The sequence below is a fragment of the Xenopus laevis genome, chromosome 3S (genome assembly GCF_017654675.1).
Source record: "Xenopus laevis strain J_2021 chromosome 3S, Xenopus_laevis_v10.1, whole genome shotgun sequence".
In the NCBI taxonomy this organism is placed as follows: domain Eukaryota; kingdom Metazoa; phylum Chordata; class Amphibia; order Anura; family Pipidae; genus Xenopus; species Xenopus laevis.
Window position 1 is genome coordinate 113,906,514 of NC_054376.1, and position 25,298 is coordinate 113,931,811.

A 25,298-nucleotide genomic window follows, 5' to 3' on the forward strand; every position below is an offset into this window, starting at 1 on the left:
GTTTTTCCTTCTCAATGTAACTGAATGTGTCTCAGTGGGACATGGGTTTTTACTATTGAGTGTTGTTCTTAGATCTACCAGGCAGCTGTTATCTTGTGTTAGGGAGCTGTTATCTGGTTACCTTCCCATTGTTCTTTTGTTTGGCTGCTGGGGGGAAAAGGGAGGGGGTGATATCTCTCCAACTTGCAGTACAGCAGTAAAGAGTGATTGAAGTTTACCAGAGCACAAGTCACATGACTTGGGGCAGCTGGGAAATTGACAAAATGTCTAGCCCCATGTTAGATTTCAAAATTGAATATAAAAAAAATCTGTTTGCTCTTTTGAGAAATGGATTTCAGCGCAGAATTCTGCTGGAGCAGCACTATTAACCGATTCATTTTGAAAAAAATGTTTTTTCCCATGACAGTATCCCTTTAACTATTGTTTCTCTAAGAATATACAGAAACTGGTACATGTAGACGAGCAATACATTTGCTAATTGAAGGCCTTGCACAACTCTTTGGAGATTAAAGCAAGTACACTGCCTTGATATCAGAGTCATTAGCTCACATTTAAGCTAAAGTTGGGCTGATACATAATTTATCACTTCTTCCATTACATCACTTCATATCTGAGAACCACTAAAGCATAGCAGAACAATCAATATCTTGAGAAAACTAATGAAGTGAAGTATGTTTTTAAATGAATCTCATGTTTATCAATCTAAACAGAGAATCGACCTCTGGATCTTGAAGATGTTTTGAAATACAATAAAGCCTGTCGTTTAGACATGCAAGTTAGGGAGCATCAGGAGGTGCAAGCCGAAGGTGACCTCCTCAAAGTCCATCATTCCCTAGGGCATAGTGTTTTCTACTCTTACCCCTTAGCATTCTAGAAACATAAATGACCCCTAATGTGAGTAGCTAATATGCAAATTAAAAAACAAAGACGGGCACATTGGATGAATCCTACATATGTGCTATTCGCTCAGAGCTTCCTATTAGCTACACGCGAACCAGGTCAGCAAAAATGTTTTACCAATAATCTAAAGTGAAAACGATTTTGAACGTTTTCAAGAACTGTATTCTATTAAACTGAATGAATATTTAGTAGAAAAGAAATGATTGTGTGTTTAGTTTGTCTACATTCTGAGAAATCTGTCAAAAGGAAAATGTGTAATCAACATTTCTACTGAAAGGTTCTCCAATTATGGAGAACATTTATGACACATAATATAAAGCAGCACAATACAGTTGTGGATTCAAGTTTTTCCCAAATGCCTGTTTAGAAGCGCACTCATTACTGAAATTACTTTAATTATACACGGCTTAATGTGTATTTATGCAGCTTCTTTAAACAAATTTCTTACAACACTGTTAAAGAAATTTGATTTCTGCTCAGAGAGGTACCTGGAAAAAAAAAACAAATTAGATTTTATTTGTAAAGAAAAATAACACCTCTCACCTTCTGACGCTTCTCAAAGTAGAAGAATCCCAGCATGCCATGCGGCAGAAAAGTATGTGGCCTTCCATGGTGCTTGACAGAACCATGTTCAATATGTATTGTTCTACCACATGGTTAGATCAAGCACAAAGGAAAACCCCATTGAGAGTCATAGCCAGTGTTAAACAGCACCAAAGAAAGGAAAGCATTGAGAAAAGAAGCATGGAGAAGCTTAAGCTCGGACAGTTACTGACCACTTCAACCATGCAGAAATAGCCAGGGCGGGTCATAGATTTTTAGCAATCAATTTGTTCTAGAATCTGTTAGTTTGGCCAAAACTGTGAGAAAAAGCAGGAAACATATAATAGAGAGGTACTTGTGATTTGTAGAATTGCTCAAACCAGAACCAGAACGTTATGTTGTTTACTAAGATGAACATGGCAAAGAACATGTGGCTGCGATGACTGTAATACTGTCAAGAAGTTTAAAGTTAAGAATTAATATTTACAGTGTGTTAATTTACCTCTATTTCCAGCATAATTAGGGGGGTTAATTATCCATGATGCTCTGGTAGTGGTGTTATCCTGAGATCACCAAGGGACTATATGAAGTGACAATTGTCTGACTTGTTCTCTACTGCTTGACAACATGTGTTCCACAGGCCACGCCAGAGACACAGCACTTACAATTTTGACAATAACCATAGTGAAAATTTACATTTAACTACCACCATGTTCAATTTAATTGAAACCAAAATGTTGATGTGAAAAATAAGTACCTGCGAGTACAGTCAGATTAGAAATTCAAAGGATTTCAAGAATTTATTGTATTAATTATCTAAAGAACAATAATTCTGCCCCAGCCAAGACCCGACAATTTGCTCCTAATCTTTGATTGTTTGACAAAAAAGAGAGAATAAAGCTCATCCATACTACCTCTCAGTTCATTAGTTCCCCTTTATATAACTCTGTCCTCTATTATTTAAATGCACTAGAAGATTTCCTTTAAGACTGTTTGCATTTATATTCAGGTATGGCATCTATTAACTGGAATGCGTGGGACCTGGGTTCTCAGTTATTTGAATCACCATACCTTGAGTCTACTAAAAAAAAACATTAAATAAACCCAGTAGGATTTTGCCACCAATATGGATTCATGCAGCTTAGTTACCATCATATGCAAGCAACTGTTTTATTATTACTTTTTTTTAATTATTTGCTTAAAATGGACTCAATGGGAGATGGCCTTTCTGTAATTCTGATCTTTCTGGATAGCAAGTTTCCAGGTAAGAGACTCAATACGTATATAAGGAACATCACCACCACTTAACATGGCAGAGACAGGGCCGTATTTATATATAGGCCCCCGAGGGCCTGTTCCTAGGGTGGCACAGTTTTGGGGGCGGCCTTCTGGGTTCCTATTTTTTTCCTTTTTTTTTAAAACCCTCCCCACCCTCTGCCACGGATTTCCATAGGAAATCCGGTGACGGAGCTAAGGGGGTGAGGGGTGGGGGCCGAGAAAGAATGCAAAAGTAACGTCATGCACACAACGCTGACGTCACTTCAGCTGAATACGTTAAGTAACGTCAGTGTGCACTACACATGACGCTATCGTGCACGCCCTGTGACATCAGCGCGCACAACATAGGGGCGTGTTTAGATCCGATGCCTAGGGCGGCACTGGACCTAAATACAGCCCTGGGCAGAGATACATCTGGAAATGTTATCAAATAATATAATAACAACAGCAGTAATGTACAGATGTTGGTCATAATGATGTCATCTATGTAGGTCATTCTGACCTGTCTCCCATTTTGTTTACACGCTTAGCTGGTTTTCATTGGCATTTTACTTAAAACTAGTGATGGGCGAATTTATTCGACAGGCGCGAATTTGCGACAAATTCCCGCGATTCGCCGCCGGCGAATAAATTAGCGAAACTGCAGCGAATATTCGCCAGCAAAGATTCGCCGGTGTCAAAAAAAAGGGACGCCGGTGTCAAAAACGAGACGTCGGCGCCAAATTTTTAGCCATTACTAATAATATATATAATTACTAATAATATTACTAATGAATTTTACAATTATTTATATATTTAACAATTTATTTGTAAGCTCCTCAACCACAATAGTTTCAGTGATTTCCAGAAGCAACCCACCCACTCATGCTTTGTATCATTGACAGATGTCACTTTGCTGTAATTGTATGATTCCAGCATTTTGTACTGCAGATGTTGGGTTGAGGAAGTACAACATAGACTAAAGCATCATAATCTCAAAATGTAGAATGTAAAATAATAAACTGTATTTGTAAAAAGAAATGATGACTTTGATCTGGTTAGACAGTGTTCATTACCTTTCCATTACGTCAATGTATCTCATATGTGTACACGAAAATGCTGCCTGAAGATTTGAGAAGTTGGAAAGTATTCACATTTACAATGGCAATGACAACGCACACAGTTTTTAGAAACCTTGTTTTTCTACACCAGTGATAACCTTTCCGAAGCAAAACTTACATCTGCCAAGCAAGAGTATTTAGCCACATTAAACACATGTACTCTATTTGACTTGACAGGTCTCTAATGTATAAAGCATTTTAGATTTCGAATGAACAGTGCCAACACAATTACATAAAAATGTCAGAAAAGTTTCCCTGTCTCATTAGTTATAACAATTCTCCTGCTTAAAAAAAATGCTATTCTGTTATAAAAGAATACGACAGAAATAAGCATTGTTGATATGAGCCCATTGCCAGGGATGAAAAACATTGTTTCCATACACAAATCTATTTGTATTACAACTCAAAATGATTTCATGCAGAAAGATATAAGAATGAAAAGAGAAAGACAGAATTTTCCTGTGGTGAGTTCTAAATCTGCCCGTGTAAATATTTTAAGAAATTAAAGTGGACCTGTCACCCAGACACAAAAATCTGTATAATACTTTTCAAATTAAACATGAAATCTAATTTCTATTTTTTATCAAAGCATTCATAGTTGTTGTAAGCTCATTTAAAAATCTCAGCTGTCAATCAAATATTGTCTGCCTCGGGCAGACAATTACTTTCACTTTCCATTCAGCACTTCCTAGATGTCACTGTTCTCCCCACATTCCCCCGTTCTCTTCATCATTTAATTGTGTAGCCAGGGCATGGGGATGGATATCTGGCCCCCCATTCTGGTGCACAGGATTCTGAGATGTTGCAAGGCTTGTGTTAATAACAGTGTCCACAAAATGGCTCCTGCCTGCTTGTTATAACTATGAATTCCCAGACAAGATTCAAATAATTTATATAGTGTAATTAAAGTTCATTTTGCTTGACTAATGTGATAAAATAGGATTTTGAATAATTTTCTGGGGTGACAGGTCCCCTTTAAGTGCACTGCAAATAATTGTGTAGGGACCCCAAAGGGTTAATTTTCCCTTTCAGTCTGAGCCTCATGGTTAAGATACAGGGTTTCCCAAGGTGCAGAGCCCTTGTGATAGGTGCAGCATGGCTGATCCCAAAGGCAGCCACAAGGTGTCGCTGTTGCCCCCTATAAAATGAGATTCCCATGTGCTCGCAGCCATTACTGCTGGAGGATTTCTGCTGATTTACTTCACTAAGGAGTTAGTGAGTTCAGCTGCCACTATGTAGAGGCATGAAGGCCTCTGAGGCTGGGGTAGGTGGCCCCATGCCTAGGAGCTCGACCAGGAGGGTTTGGAGTTCCGGATTTTCCCAATTGAAGTGAAATGCTCGCACTATAGGCAGTGCTGGGAGCTACAGTTCAGCTACAGATTCAGCAACAGTGTGCTCACCCTATAGACAGTGCTGGGAGCTATGTCTGGAGGATCAAGCAACCTGCATGTGCTTCATAAAATGGATTCATCGCTGTGGATGCCTGCTCCAGCTCTGGATGAGCCTACCCATCTGTGTGAATCCCCAGGGTAAGGTGTGCCCTGGGGAGGGTAGAAAAAGAGAGTATCCAGGATGGTTTCTGTTTATGACACAGGCTGTTTCTAGATGCCTGCCATGAGGGAGCCAGTACCTAACCGGAGGAAAAGGTATTTGGGCTGTTAGTGCTGCCTGGGACCAAGTATGCTGATTTGGGATAAGGGATTGAGACTTTAATCTGCAAATGAGTGGTGCAGGACTTTTCCTGGCATGGAGGGCCAGGAAATGGACTGCCACAAGTTCTCATGGGAGTGGGTTATATTTGATTGATGCAAATGCATTTTACTTACCCTTTAAATTGCACTTTCTTTATATGAAGTTGTTGTATTTTTATAAAAGCAAAGTGTGTGTTATTCCTAATGGGCCACCTGCAGGTGTATTCCCAGATACCATTAGGTGGATGCACTGCCGGAGAAGAATTCCCAGTACCCTTTCGACCTGTAAGTCGGTAGTAATGTACAACCAGGGGGGTCACCAAGAGGGTGTTACAATTGCTAAGTTTTTTGTCGCTGTGGATTCATCGCTGTGGATGCCTGCTCCAGCTCTGGATGAGCCTACCCATCTGTGTGAATCCCCAGGGTAAGGTGTGCCCTGGGGAGGGTAGAAAAAGAGAGTATCCAGGATGGTTTCTGTTTATGACACAGGCTGTTTCTAGATGCCTGCCATGAGGGAGCCAGTACCTAACCGGAGGAAAAGGTATTTGGGCTGTTAGTGCTGCCTGGGACCAAGTATGCTCATTTGGGATAAGGGATTGAGACTTTAATCTGCAAATGAGTGGTGCAGGACTTTTCCTGGCATGGAGGGCCAGGAAATGGACTGCCACAAGTTCTCATGGGAGTGGGTTATATTTGATTGATGCAAATGCATTTTACTTACCCTTTAAATTGCACTTTCTTTATATGAAGTTGTTGTATTTTTATAAAAGCAAAGTGTGTGTTATTCCTAATGGGCCACCTGCAGGTGTATTCCCAGATCCCATTAGGTGGATGCACTGCCGGAGAAGAATTCCCAGTACCCTTTTGACCTGTAAGTCGGTAGTAATGTACAACCAGGGGGGTCACCAAGAGGGTGTTACAATTGCTAAGTTTTTTGTCATTATTTCTACTTGTTAATACCAAATTTATGCAATACTATTCACAGACCTTTTAGACCATGTATTTGTATGAGAAAAAGGTGATTCTCTTGCAACAAAGACATTCATATTTGGCTAATATTAAGGTAGAGGTCAGTAGAGCTTCCAGTGGCAATTCAACACCAGAGGAAGTCTCAACTTAATGTGAAATATTGCTTGCATACCATGGTATGAGATGCAAGTTGGGTAACCCCAATGTTTTCCCTTCTACCTTGGTGGCTCTTACCAGAAACTACTGACAGTCCTAGGTACAATATAATCAAGTTAGATTAATTGTGGGTGAATGGTTCCTCAGCTACATGGATTCAAGTCTAATGGCACAAAGGGTGCTTTCTTGCATTTTAATGCCATATTTTTAAAAAGTCAAAAATAAAAAACACATGCCCAAAAGCACGTGAAACCACCCCTGCTGAATCACACTGGATTGTACAGGTCAATGGTGGGGCATTGCAGGCATGTTCTCAGACTACAGGTATAGGATCTGTTATCCAGACAGCTCTGGATTATGGAAAGGTCATCTCCCATAGACTCCATTATAATTAAATTTGCATTTTAAAAGTTGATTCCCTTTTTTCTCTATAATAATAAAACAGTAGCTTGTATTTGATCCCAACTAATATATAAGCAACAATCCTACTGTGTTTATTTAATGTTTAAAGTTAATACAGAGATCCATTACGGAAAGACCCCAAACATTCTGGATAACAGGTCCCATACCTGTATTAGGAATGAATCTCTCAAAGCTCCCACAGTTACCCCTTGTACCATTGCCCTATGGGTCTCTAAAGTGCTGCCTCTTGGGCTCTTATACTACAATTCTTCTTTTTCCTTTTCATTTGTTTTTGCCATTGTAGTAATAAGAAACAGACACTGGATTATGAACTCGTAAACAATCAAAAAAAATGTTTTTAAAAGTTTAACACTAATTTTAATAATGAATTCCATACACGTAGTTTCTGAAATAACTAGGCTGTTTTCCAAATTATATACCAAATAATATTATGTGTGATATGTATCTTCGCACTCTACGCAGTATATCTCTTCATTTACCTCTTATTGCCTCTTACAGATCCCAACGGCATGAACAAAACGTTAAACCATTATAAACCGGAGCATGCTTGTATTTATAGTGAAATATTATTACTGGCTTTTTCCATCTCTTCTATTATGAAGATTTAGCATCAATGAGTTCTACGGCTTCAAAAGCCAAGTAATTATATGTCTCCCTCAATAAATGTTATTAGGAACTTGCACTTCAAAATATATGTCATTACTTCATATGATACTCGCAATTTAAGTCACAGTGTGGTAGTTGATATTGAATATATGCCTGGCAGTGAGAGTTACAAATGAATGAAGATAAACGCTAGTTGGAGCTAATATGACAGTTATAGTTCAGTGTTAACGCACTAATGATACACATCTTGCCAGTTGTTCTCTGTGTGTTTATTTTATTTTACCAGAGATGCATATTTTAGGGCGATAAAACCCAAAATACAGTATATTAGGCAACTGTTCTCAATATCACATTTATGCTTTAAAGTGATACTGACACTTTTGCCGATGCAGATCCTTAGGGGCCTATTTAAAGGGGACCTGTCACTCTGACATAAAAAGCTGTATAATAAAAGTCAATTTAAAATTAAACATGAAACCAGACTTATTTTTTTTATTAAAACATCTATACCTGTAATAAACTCATTTAAAAGTCTCAGCTGTCAATCATATATCGCCTGCCCCGCCTCTATGCCGCATTTTTGTGCTTAATAAATAGGGCAAAATAATTCTGAATCAAGGGAAAAATTCTAATTCAAACGTTGATAAAACACCCCCTGAGTGTATTTCCCTCTAGTGCAATGAAAGCATTTTGAAAACTTATCATAAGATAATTGAAGTCACTAGAAGAAACAAGGGTAGATATGTAAACTATACATTTTGTTAAATGCAATATATACTTTTAGGTAAAAAGCCAATAGCACAGTGCTGGAATACAGAACTACTAAAATATTGAAGCAGGTAAAACCTACAGAGCAGAACGCAGCAGATTCTGCTCTTTTTTTCCCCCCTTCTGTATAATTGGTTTTGTCTGTGCCTAACCACATTTACCAAATGTGATTTAGAAAGATATCTTATAATAACCATTACAGAGCACACTGTCATGTTGATCTGATTAAAGGGCTTTCTGGATTTGCTCAGATTTGAATGGAAAAGGCAGCGCTGGTGGATCTCTAAATGAATTACCTGTACAGCGGAACTTCTTGCTCTTAATTTGGCTGATTCTCTTGTTGGCCAGTCGACGTGGGCTGGTGCATCGGGCGCCGCTGGTTTCTATCGGATTATCTTGCAGGTAATCAGCAAGCCACTTCAAATGGCAGTCGCACACAAACGGGTTCTGAGCTAAATGTCTGTAGGAGAGATAGGCAGTTAACTCACAGAGGAGCTATTCCCATTTCCTATCTTTCGGCTATATTTCTATTCAAGCACTGAAAGAATCATCGAACAAACCATTGTCTGGCAGAGGCCGGACCTTGGCCAAAACCAAATGAACCTGCTCATGAATGAACACTTCTGCAGCACAGCTGCTATATATAACAAATCATTCAGCTGTTCATCAGCCTTTTACAGAATAAAATGACCCCCTTTTTATAACTTATTTCAAGCCATATTTTGACCTTTCTATAGAAAAAGTACAACCTTTTACACTCAACAATACTGATGAACAACATAACAATACATAACATAACCACAACATCTTCTCATCTTACTGCTTGTTGAATTGTATGAATTGTAGTTAGAGGAAAATCTGAGAAGTCCTAGCAAACTGCAACACATTATTTTTTCAAGTCCATAAAGTAGATTCTTCTCTACTTATTATTAAAGGGATACTGTCATGGGAAAAAAAAAATTTTTCAATATGAATCAGTTAATAGTGCTGCTCCAGCAGAATTCTGCACTGAAATCCATTTCTCAAAAGAGCAAACAGACTTTTTTATATTCAATTTTGAAATCTGACATGGTGCTAGACATTTTGTCAATTTCCCAGCTGCCCCTGGTCATGTGACTCCTGCCTGCACTTTAGGAGAGAAATGCTTTCTGGCAGGCTGCTGTTTTTCCTTCTCAATGTAACTGAATGTGTCTCAGTGGGACATGGGTTTTTACTATTGAGTGCTGTTCTAAGATCTACCAGGCAGCTGTTATCTTGTGTTAGGGAGCTGTTATCTAATTACCTTCCCATTGTTCTTTTTTTTTGGCTGCTGGGGGGAAAAGGGAGGGGGTGATATCACTCCAACTTGCAGTACAGCAGTAAAGAGTGATTGAAGTTTATCAGAGCACAAGTCACATGACCAGGTGCAGCTGGGAAATTGACAAAATGTCTAGCCCCATGTCAGATTTCAAAATTGAATATAAAAAAATCTGTTTGCTCTTTTGAGAAATGGATTTCAGTGCAGAATTCTACTGGAGCAGCACTATTAACTGATTCATTTATTTAATTTTTTTTTTCCCATGACAGTATCCCTTTAAGTATCCCAATAAATTGTTTTACCCACGAAACTAACACCTCATAAGTTGCTCCAGTTATTTTCAACTTATTTTCATGTCACGCCCTATCCTCTTAGACCATTGGTTCTAGATCGTCTTTACTGCCAATAAAATCATTCTAATTATTTTCCTCACTTACTTTTATTGCTCCCTCCCTCACTTTTGGAGTTTAGGAAAAGGTCAGCAAGCACTCCGGAAACCTCTTGTAGTAAGTAAAAGTTATTGCTTTATTTCAAAATACCTTAAAACCATTGCATCCTGACGCGTTTCGTATCTAAACGATACGTAGTCATAGGCATGCGAAACGCGTCAGGATGCAATGGTTTTAATGTATTTTGAAATAAAGCAATAACTTTTACTTACTACAAGAGGTTTCCGGAGTGCTTGCTGACCTTTTCCTAAACTCCACAAGTGCATACACCCTTAGCTACGGGTTCGGGGCGATGCACCCGGACCACTTGAGACGTCAGGTGAGTGCTTTTCCCTCATTTACTTGAGACTCTACATCACAATCTTCATTTATGTGATTGACCTGGGGTTTTTACACCCAGGTTACTGCTGTTACCGGGTGAGATATTTCCCATTACTCATCCAGCGAACATATCCAGTAGCAATTTGCAATTTGTATTAGGACTGTGCAGCTGTTATCTTTTCCCTCCCTCACTTTCCCTAATATTAATGTATTGTACAAAGTTTGCTTGGTATTGCTAAACCACAACTTTGATGAAGGTTATGGTCCTGTATATCCTAGCAATGGAAACTGTTGAATAATTAGAGAGTGATCCCTTATCTGGAAATCCACAGGTCCCCAGCATTCTAGATAATACATCCTTTACCTTAACTATGATGAAAGCAGTGGGTGAATGCATTTTGATACTCACAGTGTTTGGATTGACTGAAGAGGAGCAAAGAGACCTTTGCTGATAGTTTGAAGCTTATTGTCATAAAGTGAGAGCAGATTGAGATTCTGAAGATCTTGAAATGTGTTCACCCTCAGGCAATTTATTTTATTGGCATTCAGAAGTCTGTTAAAAAAGATTACACTTTGAACAAAAAGAACCAGAATAACAAAAAATGAACGCATATACTGTATATGTTATTACGTCACCTTGTAATAACATAGCACAACATTCACCACATCAAATGGGAAAAGGTTTATACACAAGTCTCCGCATTTCAAAGTGTTCTTTCTAAATCATACTAGAAGAGACGTGGGTGTTCAACAGTAGTAGTGGGGGTTTATCTGGAAGTAGGTAACATGTCTAGTACTTCTTTAAAGGGATCCTGTCATCGGAAAACATGTTTTTTTCAAAACGCATCAGTTAATAGTGCTGCTCCAGCAGAATTCTGCACTGAAATCCATTTCTCAAAAGAGCAAACAGATTTTTTTATATTCAATTTTGAAATCTGACATGGGGCTAGACATTTTGTCAATTTCCCAGCTGCCCCTGGTCATGTGGCTTGTGCCTGCACTTTAGGAGAGAAATGCTTTCTGGCAGGCTGCTGTTTTTCCTTCTCAATGTAACTGAATGTGTCTCAGTGGGACATGGGTTTTTACTATTGAGTGTTGTTCTTAGATCTACCAGGCAGCTGTTATCTTGTGTTAGGGAGCTGCTATCTGGTTACCTTCCTATTGTTCTTTTGTTTGGCTGCTGGGGGGAAAAGGGGAGGGGGGTGATATCACTCCAACCTGCAGTACAGCAGTAAAGAGTGATTGAAGTTTATCAGAGCACAAGTCACATGACTTGGGGCAGCTGGGAAATTGACAATATGTCTAACCCCATGTCAGATTTCAAAATTGAATATAAAAAACCTGTTTGCTCTTTTGAGAAATGGATTTCAGTGCAGAATTCTGCTGGAGCAGCACTATTAACTGATTCATTTTGAAAAAAATTTTTTCCCATGACAGTATCCCTTTAAGGAGGAACTCGAATGCTTATAGCAAGCAAACCATTGAAAGCAAAGCTGATGAGAGTAACTGTCACTCCATATAAAAAGACAAGTTCCCTTTGATATATATAAAAGCAAAACATTAAGGGTGGTTTTAAAGTTATATAAAAAGTCACCTCTATTATTGGATCCCTGCATTAGCTTTACAATATCGTCAGTACAATAATAAAGAAGGGAAATATACACATAAAACAAAATCTCTATGGGGATAGTGCTTATTATAATGTGCTTCCTGCTCTGTCTGTATTGCCTTTACAAAGTCTGACATCATAGGAGAAATGTGCCTATTGGCCAGGTAGATCTACTTTATGAATGGTAGGTTATTTAATCACATCGTTGTTGTCCTGACAATGCACAAAATAAAGTAATGTGGCATGTTTTTGTATTCATGCACATTGAATGGCATTAACAGAAAAACAATTTCAGAGTGCAATTTTCTTTCAGCCTAAAGTACCGACAACCGCAGCACATTCTACTTGGAACGCTGCAGCCTATAATTACCACTATTACTAGAAGCCTCTTTTATAAACTGAAAATGATTTTCATTAATTTAACAAATTCATAGTTTGTTCTTTAAAAGCAATTTCCTATAAAGGGATTCTAACGTGCAATCTTCGAGTTTCAGTTCTGTACAATAATAGAAGCCGGCTTAGTTATTTAATCTTTATCAAATAGAAGTACTTTCCCTCCAGTCAACCAAAGAATCGTTTTATGCGCATTAACCATTTTAAGAAATGAAAACCATTCAAATCAAAGTCATCTTGAAGATTTAGAAAGGAGGGATGCATGGAGCATTCTCTGATAATAATCCCAATGTGTTAGCTATAGCCTACTGTGTTATGACTGGCATGCTTCTAGGCAATCATAGATCTCAGGGAAAGCTTGTAACACTACCATTCATTATCATTATTCATTATCATGTTGACTTCTTTACAGGCTAAAAAAATCGTAGTGATTAACGTTTACATGAATAGTTCAATCTCATAGAATCAATTCAGACTCTAGGTCAGTGATCCCCAACCAGTAGCTCGTGAACATGTTGCTCCCCAACCCCTTGGATGTTGCTCCCAGTGGCTTCAAAGTAGGTGCTTAATTTTGAATTTCTGGCTTGGAGGCACATTTTGGTTGCATAAAAACCAGTTGTATTGCCAAATAGAGCTTTCTGTAGGTTGCCAGTTCACATAGGGACTACCAAAAAGCCAATCACAGCCCTTCGTTGGCATCCTCAGGAACTATTTTCATGCTTATGTTGCTCCTCAACCCTTCTTACATTTAAATGTGGCTCACGGGTGAAAAAGGTTGGGGATCCCTGCTCTAGGTCATCAGTTTTCATTCAATATGACAGTTTGCAACTTGGATATATTTTGTGGTTTGGAGTAGCTTCATTTTCCTCTATGTTTTGCCATTTGTTTTTTTTTACGCCCCAGACAAGATAGGTTTGGGCATGGATCAATTTGAATTCTAAGAACTGATGGTATTGATCTCTATTGCTGTAACCACTGGATCCCATCCCAGACTTGGGACAAGCTATTAAAGCAGTTATACAGACTGAAAGCTATTATTTAGGGTTTCTAAGATATGAGTTTTCAAACAATGCTGATTTTACTCATAAGAATTCATATACCTTTTTAAAATGAGTGGTCTTCTATTTTTAAAATTAAAAAAAAATCATAGTTAAGAGTTCACATTACGGACTGTAGATAGGCCATGGAAATGGGTCTGATTCTGGATAGGGCCTGAGAGTTTCAAAAAGTCCAGCCTTATAGAGATAAATTCATCCCCTTCCACCTTCCCCAAATGTTGCTATGTAAAATTGTATATTCTTGTTTTTTTCCTTTTTATTGGACACCATTATGTTACTACTACTACATCTAGATTTTTGTCTTTTCATGGTTGTCAAAGTTTTTATTGATGGTTTCCGAGCACAGAATGAGCCTATATGCAGGAAGACAATATCCTTTTTGTTTATAGGAGATGACATGTTTTAGTGGCTTAATGAAAATTACGGGTTGAGTGCAGAGGATCTTTTGCATTTACCTATATCAGAGGACCCCAACCTTTTTTACCCATGAGCTGTAAAAAGAGCTGGGGAGCAACATAAGCATGAAAACGTTCCTGGGGTGCCAAATAAGGTCCGTGATTGGTCATTTAGTAGTTCCTATGTGGACTGACAGCCTACAGGGGGCTTTATTTGTCAGTACACCATATGCAACCAAAACTTGCTTCCAACACCTGCCTTGAGGCCACTGGGAGCAACATCAAAGGGGTTGGTGAGCAACGTGTTGCTCATGAGCCATTGGCTGGGTAATATTGGTCTATATGATGGGTGATTTCTCCTGGAGAGGGTAGACAATGCCTGATTCTTTGTTTTAGATTTTTTGTTTGTGCCTTCTGTCCTGCTGGCATAATGTGTGATAATGGTTAATTATTTAATAATGCTGTTGCCATTATCCCTTCAAGAAGTTATTCTTTCATTTTTGGGAGTAAAGTCAGAGACAGGGACAGGCTTTGGTGTTTGTGAACCATAACCAGAAGTTGAAGAGTAACATCAGCCATGCCCATACCAATTATTTTGTAAATATATCAAGGAGATTTTTTTTTGAATGTATACCTATATTATAAAATCTGTACATAGTACATATTAATTATCTTTTCTGGTCATAATAATACCTTATTTTTTTGTTTATCAAATGTATTGATTTTAATTAGTTAAATTACTACATTTTATAAGCAGTTCATTATAATAAAATCTATTATGATTTGCAAAGTATACTTCATAGCTTTCTACTCTCACTTATGTTGTATCAGAAACAGTTTGCATTAATAATGGGAAATGAGACAACCTACGAAAGCATTCTAATCAGAGTCATCTTATTAGTAGGTCTTATGTTTATTAAGACAAAATCCAATCTGGAGTGTTGTATATGCACAATTAGTTCTAATCAGGATGTGCTACTTCCAATTGTTTAACAGCAGGTCGAAGGAAAACAAATGTAAGCAATTTGCATCCTTAGCATCAATTTATGACTTTAGCAGGTGTTGACTACTACCTGCAAAGCATTTCCAAATTTTAGAGCAGGAAGCAATATATATATAGATACGATATAAATCACATCTGTAAGTAATGAAACACTGTTATAGGCATCTTTCCACTATGAGAATAATTTGCAACCTACTGACCTTGTAAATGTCAATAGGCAGGGAAGATTTTGTAATCAACTACTAATCTCTCTTACAGGTTGAGATAATAACAGTAACATACTGGTGGAACGCTTTTCCATGAACATGGGTACAGGCAATAAATAACTTGTTTTTGCATGTAAATCAAGTAGCGCTATTTTTGTGCTTGAAGGTAAGCATCTTTTAAGACCTTGAAAGGATGTAACCATAAAATATTGGCTTATTGTTGTCTGAAGTTCATGTATCTTTTTTGGTCGTTGCCTACTTAATTCTACATATATCGTATAACTCTTTTTTTTTTCTTTCTCTTTTCTGCTCATACCTTTAAACCCCTTATTAACAAACCCCCACAAATTCTGTCCATATACTTTTGTTCCATATATGTTGGTAACGCTCCATGCGATATATTTTGTTTGCCACTGATTCATCTAACTACCTATATCACGGCCATCATGTTGTCTCATATACTTTCCCATAGGGGTTGCTAGGGCCTACCACCCTAACAACGCACCAGATGTTGTATTTCCAGCCACCCACATTTCAAAAAAGCCCACCGTCTACCGGTCACACAGGGGCCCTGCATATACAGTACAGCATCAGTATGCCTAGACCGCGTTCTGAACACTACAGACTCTGCATTGCTTTCATATGTGTTTGGAAACCTAGGCTATGATAGAGGTCCATTCTCTACTATCTTTATTGCTTCACCACTACCTACATCGCCTCTAATAATCTCTACCTAAATAACAAACTTAGAACAGAGTCCGTCCCTAATTAAACTGTATACCGAGAGCGCTTACGTCACGGCCAACACTATATCCCGTAGGCTTCTATCATTGTAACTGTATCTATATTCACGAAATATGGATTTTTTTATTTAAGGGTTTAACAATTGAGGTACTCCTGTTAGTAATATCAATCTGAATATTTTAACACAGGCAGCTTTGAAACACTGTATTAACAATACGGAACCTGTTATTTGATACTAAGGGGCAGATTTATCAAGGATCGAATTTCGAAGTAAAAAATACTTTGAAATTTCACCATCAAATTAAAATACTTTGAATTCGAATATCGAATTCGAACTTTTTTCATCGAATTTGTGTATTCTGCGGTCAAAGTAAAATCATTCGATCGATCGATTAAATCGTTCGAATCTAACGATTCGAACGATTTCAACGTACGATCGAACGATTTTACTTCGACTTCAAAAAACTTAGAAAAATGCTGTAGAAGGCTAACATAGCACTTCGGCAGGTTTAATTTGGCGAAGTATTGAAGTCAAAGTTTTTTTTAAAGAGACAGTACTTTGATTATCGAATGGTTGAATATTCGAAGTATTTTACTTCGAATCGAAGTCGAAGTCGTAGTATCCTATTTGATGGTCAAAGTATCCAAAGAAATACTTTGGATTTCGAATTTTTTAACTTCAAAAATTCCCTCGTATTCACTTCGACCCTTCATAAATCTGCCCCTAATTGTTACTTTGACATATCCTATGTACACGGAGCTGTATTGACATGTTCATTCACTTTCTATTTCTTTATTTAATATATATTATTTATTTTTCATCACTATTTGTACTATTTACACGTTTTGTATATATATTTTTTTCGTTAGTATGGTGCAGTGACGTGACTCTAGTTCTTTTCCCGCCACTGGGGCTTTAAATGGTTGTTGTCATTTTGTGTTTAGCACTTTGAGAAAGGCTAGTGAGCTGAAACGTCAGTTATTTTTGCCAAATAAACACCTTTATTCATAAGTCCTGTGAGTGCGAGCCTCTGTTGTGCCTGCATATATTCCTTCAAGCTTTTTGCACCCAGTCATCATATACCTCTACACGAGTTGTGCTGGCAGTCTGCTGCTTATATATATATATATATATATACACACACACATAAGATAATCATGTTGTTCACAATTTGTTCCCCCCTATATGTGATCGTTGCATTGCCTTTGTTTTTTCCTGTAGGTCATGCTACAGCTACAAATCCAATAAATCAACCTTTGTTCAACAGAAAAGAAGTCATCATAACAATACTCACAGCAGCTGAAGAGATACAAGGCCATCGAAGAGTCCCTTTGGAATCTCTGTGATCTTATTTCCGTACAACACTCTGGTGAAAGAAGAGCACATAATGTTAAACAACAGCTGTCTTTATTACGTTTCTTTGCTTTCTATTACCATTTTTATTGATTTTGGGTACTGTGCTCAGGATTCGTGGTACTACAAGCGGTCTTTCATTTAACAACCAATCTAATTTCCATCCTAGGGATCAAAAAACATTAAATGAGATGTTCGGATTCATACTCAGGCTGTTGTAGAAAACACATTTAAAACAGATGACCCAATGCACTTCATGTGTGGATGCAATTCCAATGTTCTTTTAACGTAATACTTTACATGTTGCAATAAATCAAAGATTTTCTGTGTTGTTTTTGCATTTTATTAATTTTTAAGTGTCTCATTATTATGAGTCCTTTTTGATAACTGGGATCCAGTTGTCTACTGTTAAACTTCAAAACCTTCAACATCCCCACTAATGATTTCACCACGAAATACATAGCTGGAGTGCCTCAGAGTCACGCCTAACAACAGTTTGGAACTCAACCAGAAGAATCTGGGACTTTTTCATGTTATTTGCATTTATGCATAGTTCTTTCTGGTAGAGGTAAATCACTTCTCTTGACGTTGGCATTTGTCTTTGAGAATAAACAGGATATTTTACATTGTGAAGGTTTTCTATCTCAATCAGTGTTACAATCCATGAGATGCAACTATTTCTGGTATTGTGCAGAACCTGCTAAGAACAGGTAGAATTTACTGGTCAACTGTTTAAAAGCAAACATCTTATTGGCTGCTGTGGGTTACTGATCCTGGGCAAAGTGCTTTTTATTACATATGGGGGTTAGATGTTTATGGATGGATGCAATTCCTTAGGGGAGAATAATTTACATGTTTTTTTAATCAAAATAAATATATGTAATATTAGAATGCTCCTGCATCTATGACACCCCCAATGGCAACCAATCAAATAGCTGCATTCATTGTTCTATTTGCAGCTGGCGTTAAAAAGCTAATCACCGATTGGTTGCTATAGGTAACTGCCCATGGGCAAATTTGCCCAGTGTTGATACATAAGCCCCAGTATTTGTTGTAGTATATTCTAATGCATCCATTCAAACCTACTGTATAACACATATTAAAAGTAGATGTGTAAGGCATTCTTTAAAAATATTTAGTGGTTTAAAGAAAAAAAAAATACCATATTCCCTGCTGGTAATGAAAAACTAATCCAAACAGGAAAATGTTCAGTCATTAGATATATTGGGTAAAGACAGCTCTGGGGCAAATTCACTAAGCGCCGAACGCTAGCGTCAATTCGCTAGCGTTGGGCATTTTCGTTACTTCGCAAATTCACTAACGAACGCTGGCGTAGATTCGCTAGTGTTACTTCGCACCCTTAAGCCTGGCGAATTTTCGCTACGGACGTAACTACGCAAATTCACTTACGCGCGCAGTGTACTGAACGCTACCTTTTACGCCAGACTTCCTTCGCCACCTCAGACCTGGCGAAGCGCAATAGAGTAGATAGGGATTGCTTCAAAAAAAGTCAAAATTTTTTCTAAGTCCCAAAAAACGCTGGCGTGTTTTCTACATTATGGGTGATAGGCTGAAAAAGATCAAAAAATTTTTTGGGGCTCCCCTCCTTCCCCCCTACATTTCCTGACTCATGGCAACTTACCTAGACAGTGGGCACATGTGTAGGGTAAAATAAAATTTTATTTGATGTTTTGAAGGTTTTCTAGGCATTTGTAGTGCTGATACGTGTTCCTCCATTGAAATTTGAATTTGGCGCCGTATGCAAATGAACCATCGCTAACGAAACTTCGCTTCGCTTGGCGAATCAACGCTAGCGCAACTTCGCAAACTTACGCTACCCCTGTGCGCAACTTCGGATTTTAGTGAATTTGCGGAGCGCTGGTGAAACTACGCCTGGCGAAGTGCGGCAAAGCGCGGCGAAGTTGCGCCTGGCGCAACTTCGAATCTTAGTGAATTTGCCCCAGAGATAGGGAATTAAAAGAGGATATTTTGAAAATAAATATGTGTAACAATGGATCTAATTACTGTTATAAAATATTCTATTAAATACCATGTTATATAGAGATAATTATTATCATTCTTGCAGCATTTTTAGTTATTTAGACTAAAACAAATGGTATAAAGCCTTGAAGAGCACAATGTCTATAATAACTGAAAACATAACTTGATATAGAAATCTAAAGGCAAGAGATATAAAACCATCCAATGAGATTTAGTAGAATTGTTGTTAATTAACCTCAATGTGCCCTATACCCATATTCTTTCCATGAACTACGCTGCCATGTAATTCATGTGATGATGTATCTTTCTGCTTTTACGTTATGAAATATTAGTAGTACAAAAATGAGATGGTTAACTTATCTAAGGGAAAGCTGGAGGGTTGTACTTTATTGGCAAAAGCATCAAGCTAAAATTATATTCCTCTTAATTTCCAAAATATGCGGTGAAAAGCTTACTGTGCACCTGCTTTATATGTCATTCTATCTGCAGACTCTGGTTAATGCAAGGTCTGGCTGCCAGGTCGGCATGAAAAATGGCAGTATGTATGACAAATTGGTCAATGCTAGCTAATCTTGTTTTACTGAGCAACAAACACTACATCAGACTGAAACTATAAAATTGTTTTTACTTTTCAGAATTCATAACCGAGTGAACTTCCACTAACGTATTACATCTAATGTAAAGAACATTGTTTTTTTTTAACAGCATTAGCAGGAGCTGCCAGAGGGATTTCTTCTTCTAAAGTAACCCTGAACATGTTTCAAAGACAATGATAGCAACTTTTGCATTTACAGTTAAAACTGTTGCCTCCATTTCACAGAGAACTTCATCAGCCACAACAAACAGCGAGGAAGACATGTCCTCTGCATGGAGGAACTACAACTGGAATTGTATCAAAGTTTATTCTCCCTCTATATGAACTATTGTGGCAGAAAGCATGCTCATGTAGGGAAATCCAAGGCATTCTGCTTGAGACAACATGGTCTGGTTGACTCTCATTACTGTCAATTGATAATTACTTTTACACTGGCAACTTTGCTACTACCCGTAAAAATTGGGGCTGCTGCTTTGTATCAGAAACGCCCCTGTGACAAAAGCTGGCCGCACAGCAAGATTTCCTATTTGTGCATCCATCTGGCAAAGCAAATAGAGGATAAATGTTACTTTCATTTTACAGTGGGTTCCAGCTGGAACCCATTGGTAGATGGGTTCCATAATCATCATCATCATCATCGTGGAATTGCATCCATGAGCTAGCCATACCTTACAAATGGCAGACCTCTTGCACATATCAGATCATAGTTGGTTTATCTGGGCAGAAATGTCAACATTGACATGTTTATGATGTCAATAACAGGAGCATGTTAAAGTTAGTGCACTGTTGACCCTGCTTCTCCGGACACGTGATATGTTATTTTCTTGTGTATGTGACTACATTGCAAATGTCAAGAGAAGCAGGGTCAACAGTGCACTAACTTTAACATGCTCCATTTATTGACATCATAAACATGTCAATGTTGACATTTATGCCCAGATAAACCAACTATGATCTGATATGTGCAACATGTCTGCCATTTGTAAGGTATGGCTAGCTCGTGGATGCAATTCCACGATGATGGTGATGATGGAACCCATCTACCAATGGGTTCCAGCTGGAACCCACTGTACGATGAAAGTAACATTTTCTAGCGCCTTTCAAGTGGTATGTTCACTACTGTAAATGTATTTTCCATGGGTAGCCAGTACATAGCACCTCTGTAACTGTGGCACCCCAGTATAATTCTCCATTATGACTACAACGTATAAAACAAGAGCCACTTTTATAAAATAAAAACATGTTTGCACCAAAGGTGACCAAAAAAAATGATACACTGAGTTTACTAAATTAACAAAAAAAAAAATCGAAAACATCCACATTATATTTAAGCCTATGAAATAACATTTATAATTTTGGTAGCTTTGCTTCCAAGCAGCAATTACAGATGATTGTGCCTCTATATGCAGAAAAATGCAGCGCATGGTTCTGTCATATTGTCTGGTGGCTTTGAATTATAATCAAGATGTTACATTAAGTGTCTCAAATGAGGATGTTAAATTGCTCCAGACTCTGGGAGCAGAGACGAGAAAAACAGTCAGATGCTGGTGTACTAGATGTACTGGCACCAGCGAAGTCTTTAATCATCAAACAATTCTAGTTTGATCATGTAGAAAGAACTTTAATATGGTTATACAGAGGGATCTATTTTCAGAGACTGCTGTCTGCATGATCAATTGCTAATTTAAGAGAGATTAGTTTGTCTTTAGAGAAATGACAATAGCCGGCATAAATGCAGCGAAACACATAAGCATAAAAAAGCATATGCATGCACAAAGATGCGCAATTAGATTTTTAATAAGGCCAACTATAGTCTGTTAAGCAGGAATTTAGCAAACAACTCAACAAGAATATCTGCTGATGCATTTCACACTGCAACAACAATCTTAATGCACTCAAAAGTAAAAATGAGGGCAATATATAAGATCTTTATACTTGATTATGATTAAAACTATTCATGTATATTCCTTTCTAAGCAGGCACTACCTACAGCAATTTGTTTCCATTGAATTCTATTAAGAATTTTTGTTATTCCACATTGCACCACATGCACTACCGCAAGAAACCCTGTATCATAATATACTTCATGGTTTGTTGACAACAATGAAACAACCTCGACACATGCAGAGTCCATATTGTTACTGTATTCCCCATGCCCAGTCTTTACTTTGGTTGGCAATGATTTCTTAATAAATATATTTTTAGAGCTTGTAAGATATGTGAGTAAAAAAGGCTCAATATTATGTATATTTCACCAGTGTTAAGACTGTTGAATATAAAACTCCAGGGAAAAGTTTGTGTTTCTGCAGCAAGCATGGCTATAATTCTGAACTGGCTTAAGAAAAGCGGTGAATGGAGTGAATGGAAGATAACAAGATGGGAGTTCCATTTCTTGCTCCATTAGGTGTTTTGCAGCTGCCCAGGCAAATGTAGTTAAGTAATTAGGCTACAGATGAGCTGTAGTGAAATGGAGGTGTGAGCTAAACCTCAGTGCTTCCTCCTTGAGACCTCCTTGAGTAGAGGAGGGTGAGGGGCCGGGAAAACCTCTTGAGTGGAGGAAGGAGACTTGTGTGTAGCTAGGAAAGAGAGTGTGGTTCCCACTGAGTTAAATAGTTGTAGAGAGCTCCAAAAGGACTGGAGAGAGGAAGAGAGAAACCCCTCCGAGGAGACAAGAGTGTCTAGAGTGAGCCCCAGAGAGGATTCTGGGATTTGTGTACATCCATGCCTGTTGTGTGAACACCAGTGAGGTTGTTAAAGGGGGACTGTTATTTCCTATGTGAAGCAAGTGTGCTGAAGCATTGTTTGTGTTTACAATAAAAGCTAGCCAAGAGGCATTTGAATTCTGAACAGGAGAGGCACACTCGAAAATTCAAGGGGACATTTTGCATCTTCTTTGGGTGACTAATCTGCCCAAACTGCCTTTCCGTCGTCTAGAATCGAAATCGCTGACGGGATGGCAGTCGGAGCACTTTGTTTTCCGAAAGTCGTCCACAGTTGCCTCACGAGGAAACTTCGGGCGACTTCGGAAAATGAAACGATCTGAGTGCCATCCAGCCAGTGATTTAGATTCTAGGCGGTGGGAAGGCTTTTTGGGGAGATTAGTCGCCCGAAGAAGAGGTGACTTGTGACTGGGTGTCTAAATCTCTCTGAATCTTCGCATGTGTCTCTGCCCTTAAATTGGTGTCAGTCTCCATTTCTGTGCTGAAAACTGTGCCGTGGCTATGGTCTTTGCTACCTTAAGGCCACAGGTTGTATTAGCTATGCTCAGTTCTATATGCAACATTTCTAAAGGAACAGATTTAGAGACTGATTCAAAGTCAGGGAATCTCCATGAATTTGATGGCAGTTACATTTCCAATTACAGTTACATGGAGCATTTCCATTTCTTTTCTTGCAAAATAAATGAATCTGTGTAACATGTAAGCCAGAAGAAACATTACAAAAAAATACTCTAATTCATTTATATCACGGAAAGGTACTTACAGCGATGTGAGAGACTTCAATCCGCTAAAAGCATCTGCTGCGATTTCAGATATCTGATTCTTGCTAATATCGCTGTGAAAATGAAAAATCATAGTCAAAGTAATGAATGGCAATGCGTCCGACCGATAACACAGGGAAACCTATAAAAAAAAGTCAGCGTAGAAGAGAATTCATTTTTCCTTCTTCTCCAGAATCTCCTGTTTGTTCTTCCTCATTTAACAATTTTTATGTTACAGTCGTCACATATGGTTAATGGTGTTATGGTTATCATTATATTTGGAAACTATAGCCATTTTACAGGAATAAACTAAAAATAAAACACAACAGATAATTCAAGTTCTCTATGCTGTGGTTTACATTGTCTGCAGCCAGCAACACAAAGTCAAGAACAGCATCAGCCAAGGTCATAAATTACTTGATTCCAATAAGATTACTATGGATTTGTTTATTTCTTTGTTAATGCTGTGGGATAGGAAATGCACTGCGAAAATCATTTGTGTTTGGCATAAAAAACCGTAATGTTTTATTGCATTACCAACTGGAAGATTAGCAAATGCACTCGCACACCCTAGCCTTGGATAGAAGATAGTCCCTGGTGCACAGCAATGGCAGAATCGGCGTCCCACCTTGAATAGACACGCAAAAGGAAATTCACTGGCACACAGGTAGTACTAGCAGGGTAAACCCTTGCTGTTTTATTCGATGAATAGCAGCATGCAACGTTTCGGGGTAACCCCCTTTATCAATGATGCTTGATAAAGGGGGTTACCCCGAAACGTTGCATGCTGCTATTCATCGAATAAAACAGCAAGGGTTTACCCTGCTAGTACTACCTGTGTGCCAGTGAATTTCCTTATTGCATTACCATACATTTCTATGATGAGATTCCTTTACTGTGTGTTGATTATAATCCCAAAGGAAAGCTGGATTATTACTGATATGTTAACAGCAGGGTTCTCTGACCGAGCGGATTGGTCTAATGACCTTTCCTATTGACTCCTGAACATTTTCAGTCCTTAGGGTCTGTTTTTATTGAAATCACTAATTTGTATTGAGCAGTAACATGCTGAGCAAAAAATTACAAATAGTTGTTTATTTTCCAAAATAATTCTTCAAAACTGGCCACAAAGTATCTCCATCAATGAGGAAGGATCTGGAGGGGTGTTAGTGCAGAATACTGTTGCTGAGCAGTGCTGAGTATTAACATATTAAGAATGAATATTTTGACTGCTCAAATCAGTCAAACACATTCTAATGGATTGACACATCTATCTGCTTTGATGAATTGGTGAATTTGTTAACATTTTCTCAACTTTTGGAAAACAGACAGAACTTTAATTTAATATATCTGTCCCTTGGTCTTTACAACACAGAAAGCAGCTATGGTATCATAGTAATAGAGTTCTCAAGAACTCATCACTTCCCAGTGAACAGAATGGAAAATGTTCTGCCTAGGTCAGATACTGAAGGTAACAGGCAGGAACATATTGCTTAACTGTGCCTGTGTGTCTTCACCACTTGTAGGGGGTTATTTATCAAAGACCGAATTTATCTCAACATGTTCTGTCAAAAACACTGCACAGGTTTTTCCCGCTTATTTATTCGATTTTGCATGAAAAAAAACCAGAATTTCACGATTTTCCTCCCGAAAACTCCGATTTTGTATGCTCTTTTTCCTAAAAAAATTCCAAAATCTTCGGGGTATTGCACGAAACACAGAGCACATAAAAAAAATCATTGGGACTTCTCCCATTGACTTATATGCAACCTCGACAGGTCGGAGATGCCGGATTTTCTGATTCAGTATTTTTTCCATCCTCGGGGTATAATAAATTCTGAAAAATTCTTGATAGTTTAAAAGTCAGATTTTATATTTAAAAAATCTAAATTTTTTCAGGATTTTTGCATTCGGAGTTTAGTAAATAACCCCTGTAATGATCTTCATTACTACATTAC

General features: G+C 38.0%; 1 protein-coding gene across 1 annotated transcript in view; it reads right to left on the reverse strand.

Annotated features, from left to right (window-relative positions):
• Window positions 1-25,298, reverse strand: part of LOC108712410 (slit homolog 3 protein) — a 443,629-nt gene that overhangs the window by 87,394 nt on the left and 330,937 nt on the right. The window contains exons 11-14 of the mRNA XM_041588752.1: window positions 23,343-23,414; window positions 17,205-17,276; window positions 10,911-11,054; window positions 8,731-8,894 (exon numbers count right to left, since the gene is read on the reverse strand). Coding sequence (XP_041444686.1) covers window positions 8,731-8,894; window positions 10,911-11,054; window positions 17,205-17,276; window positions 23,343-23,414 — 452 coding nt within the window. The remainder of the gene's footprint in view (window positions 1-8,730; window positions 8,895-10,910; window positions 11,055-17,204; window positions 17,277-23,342; window positions 23,415-25,298) is intronic.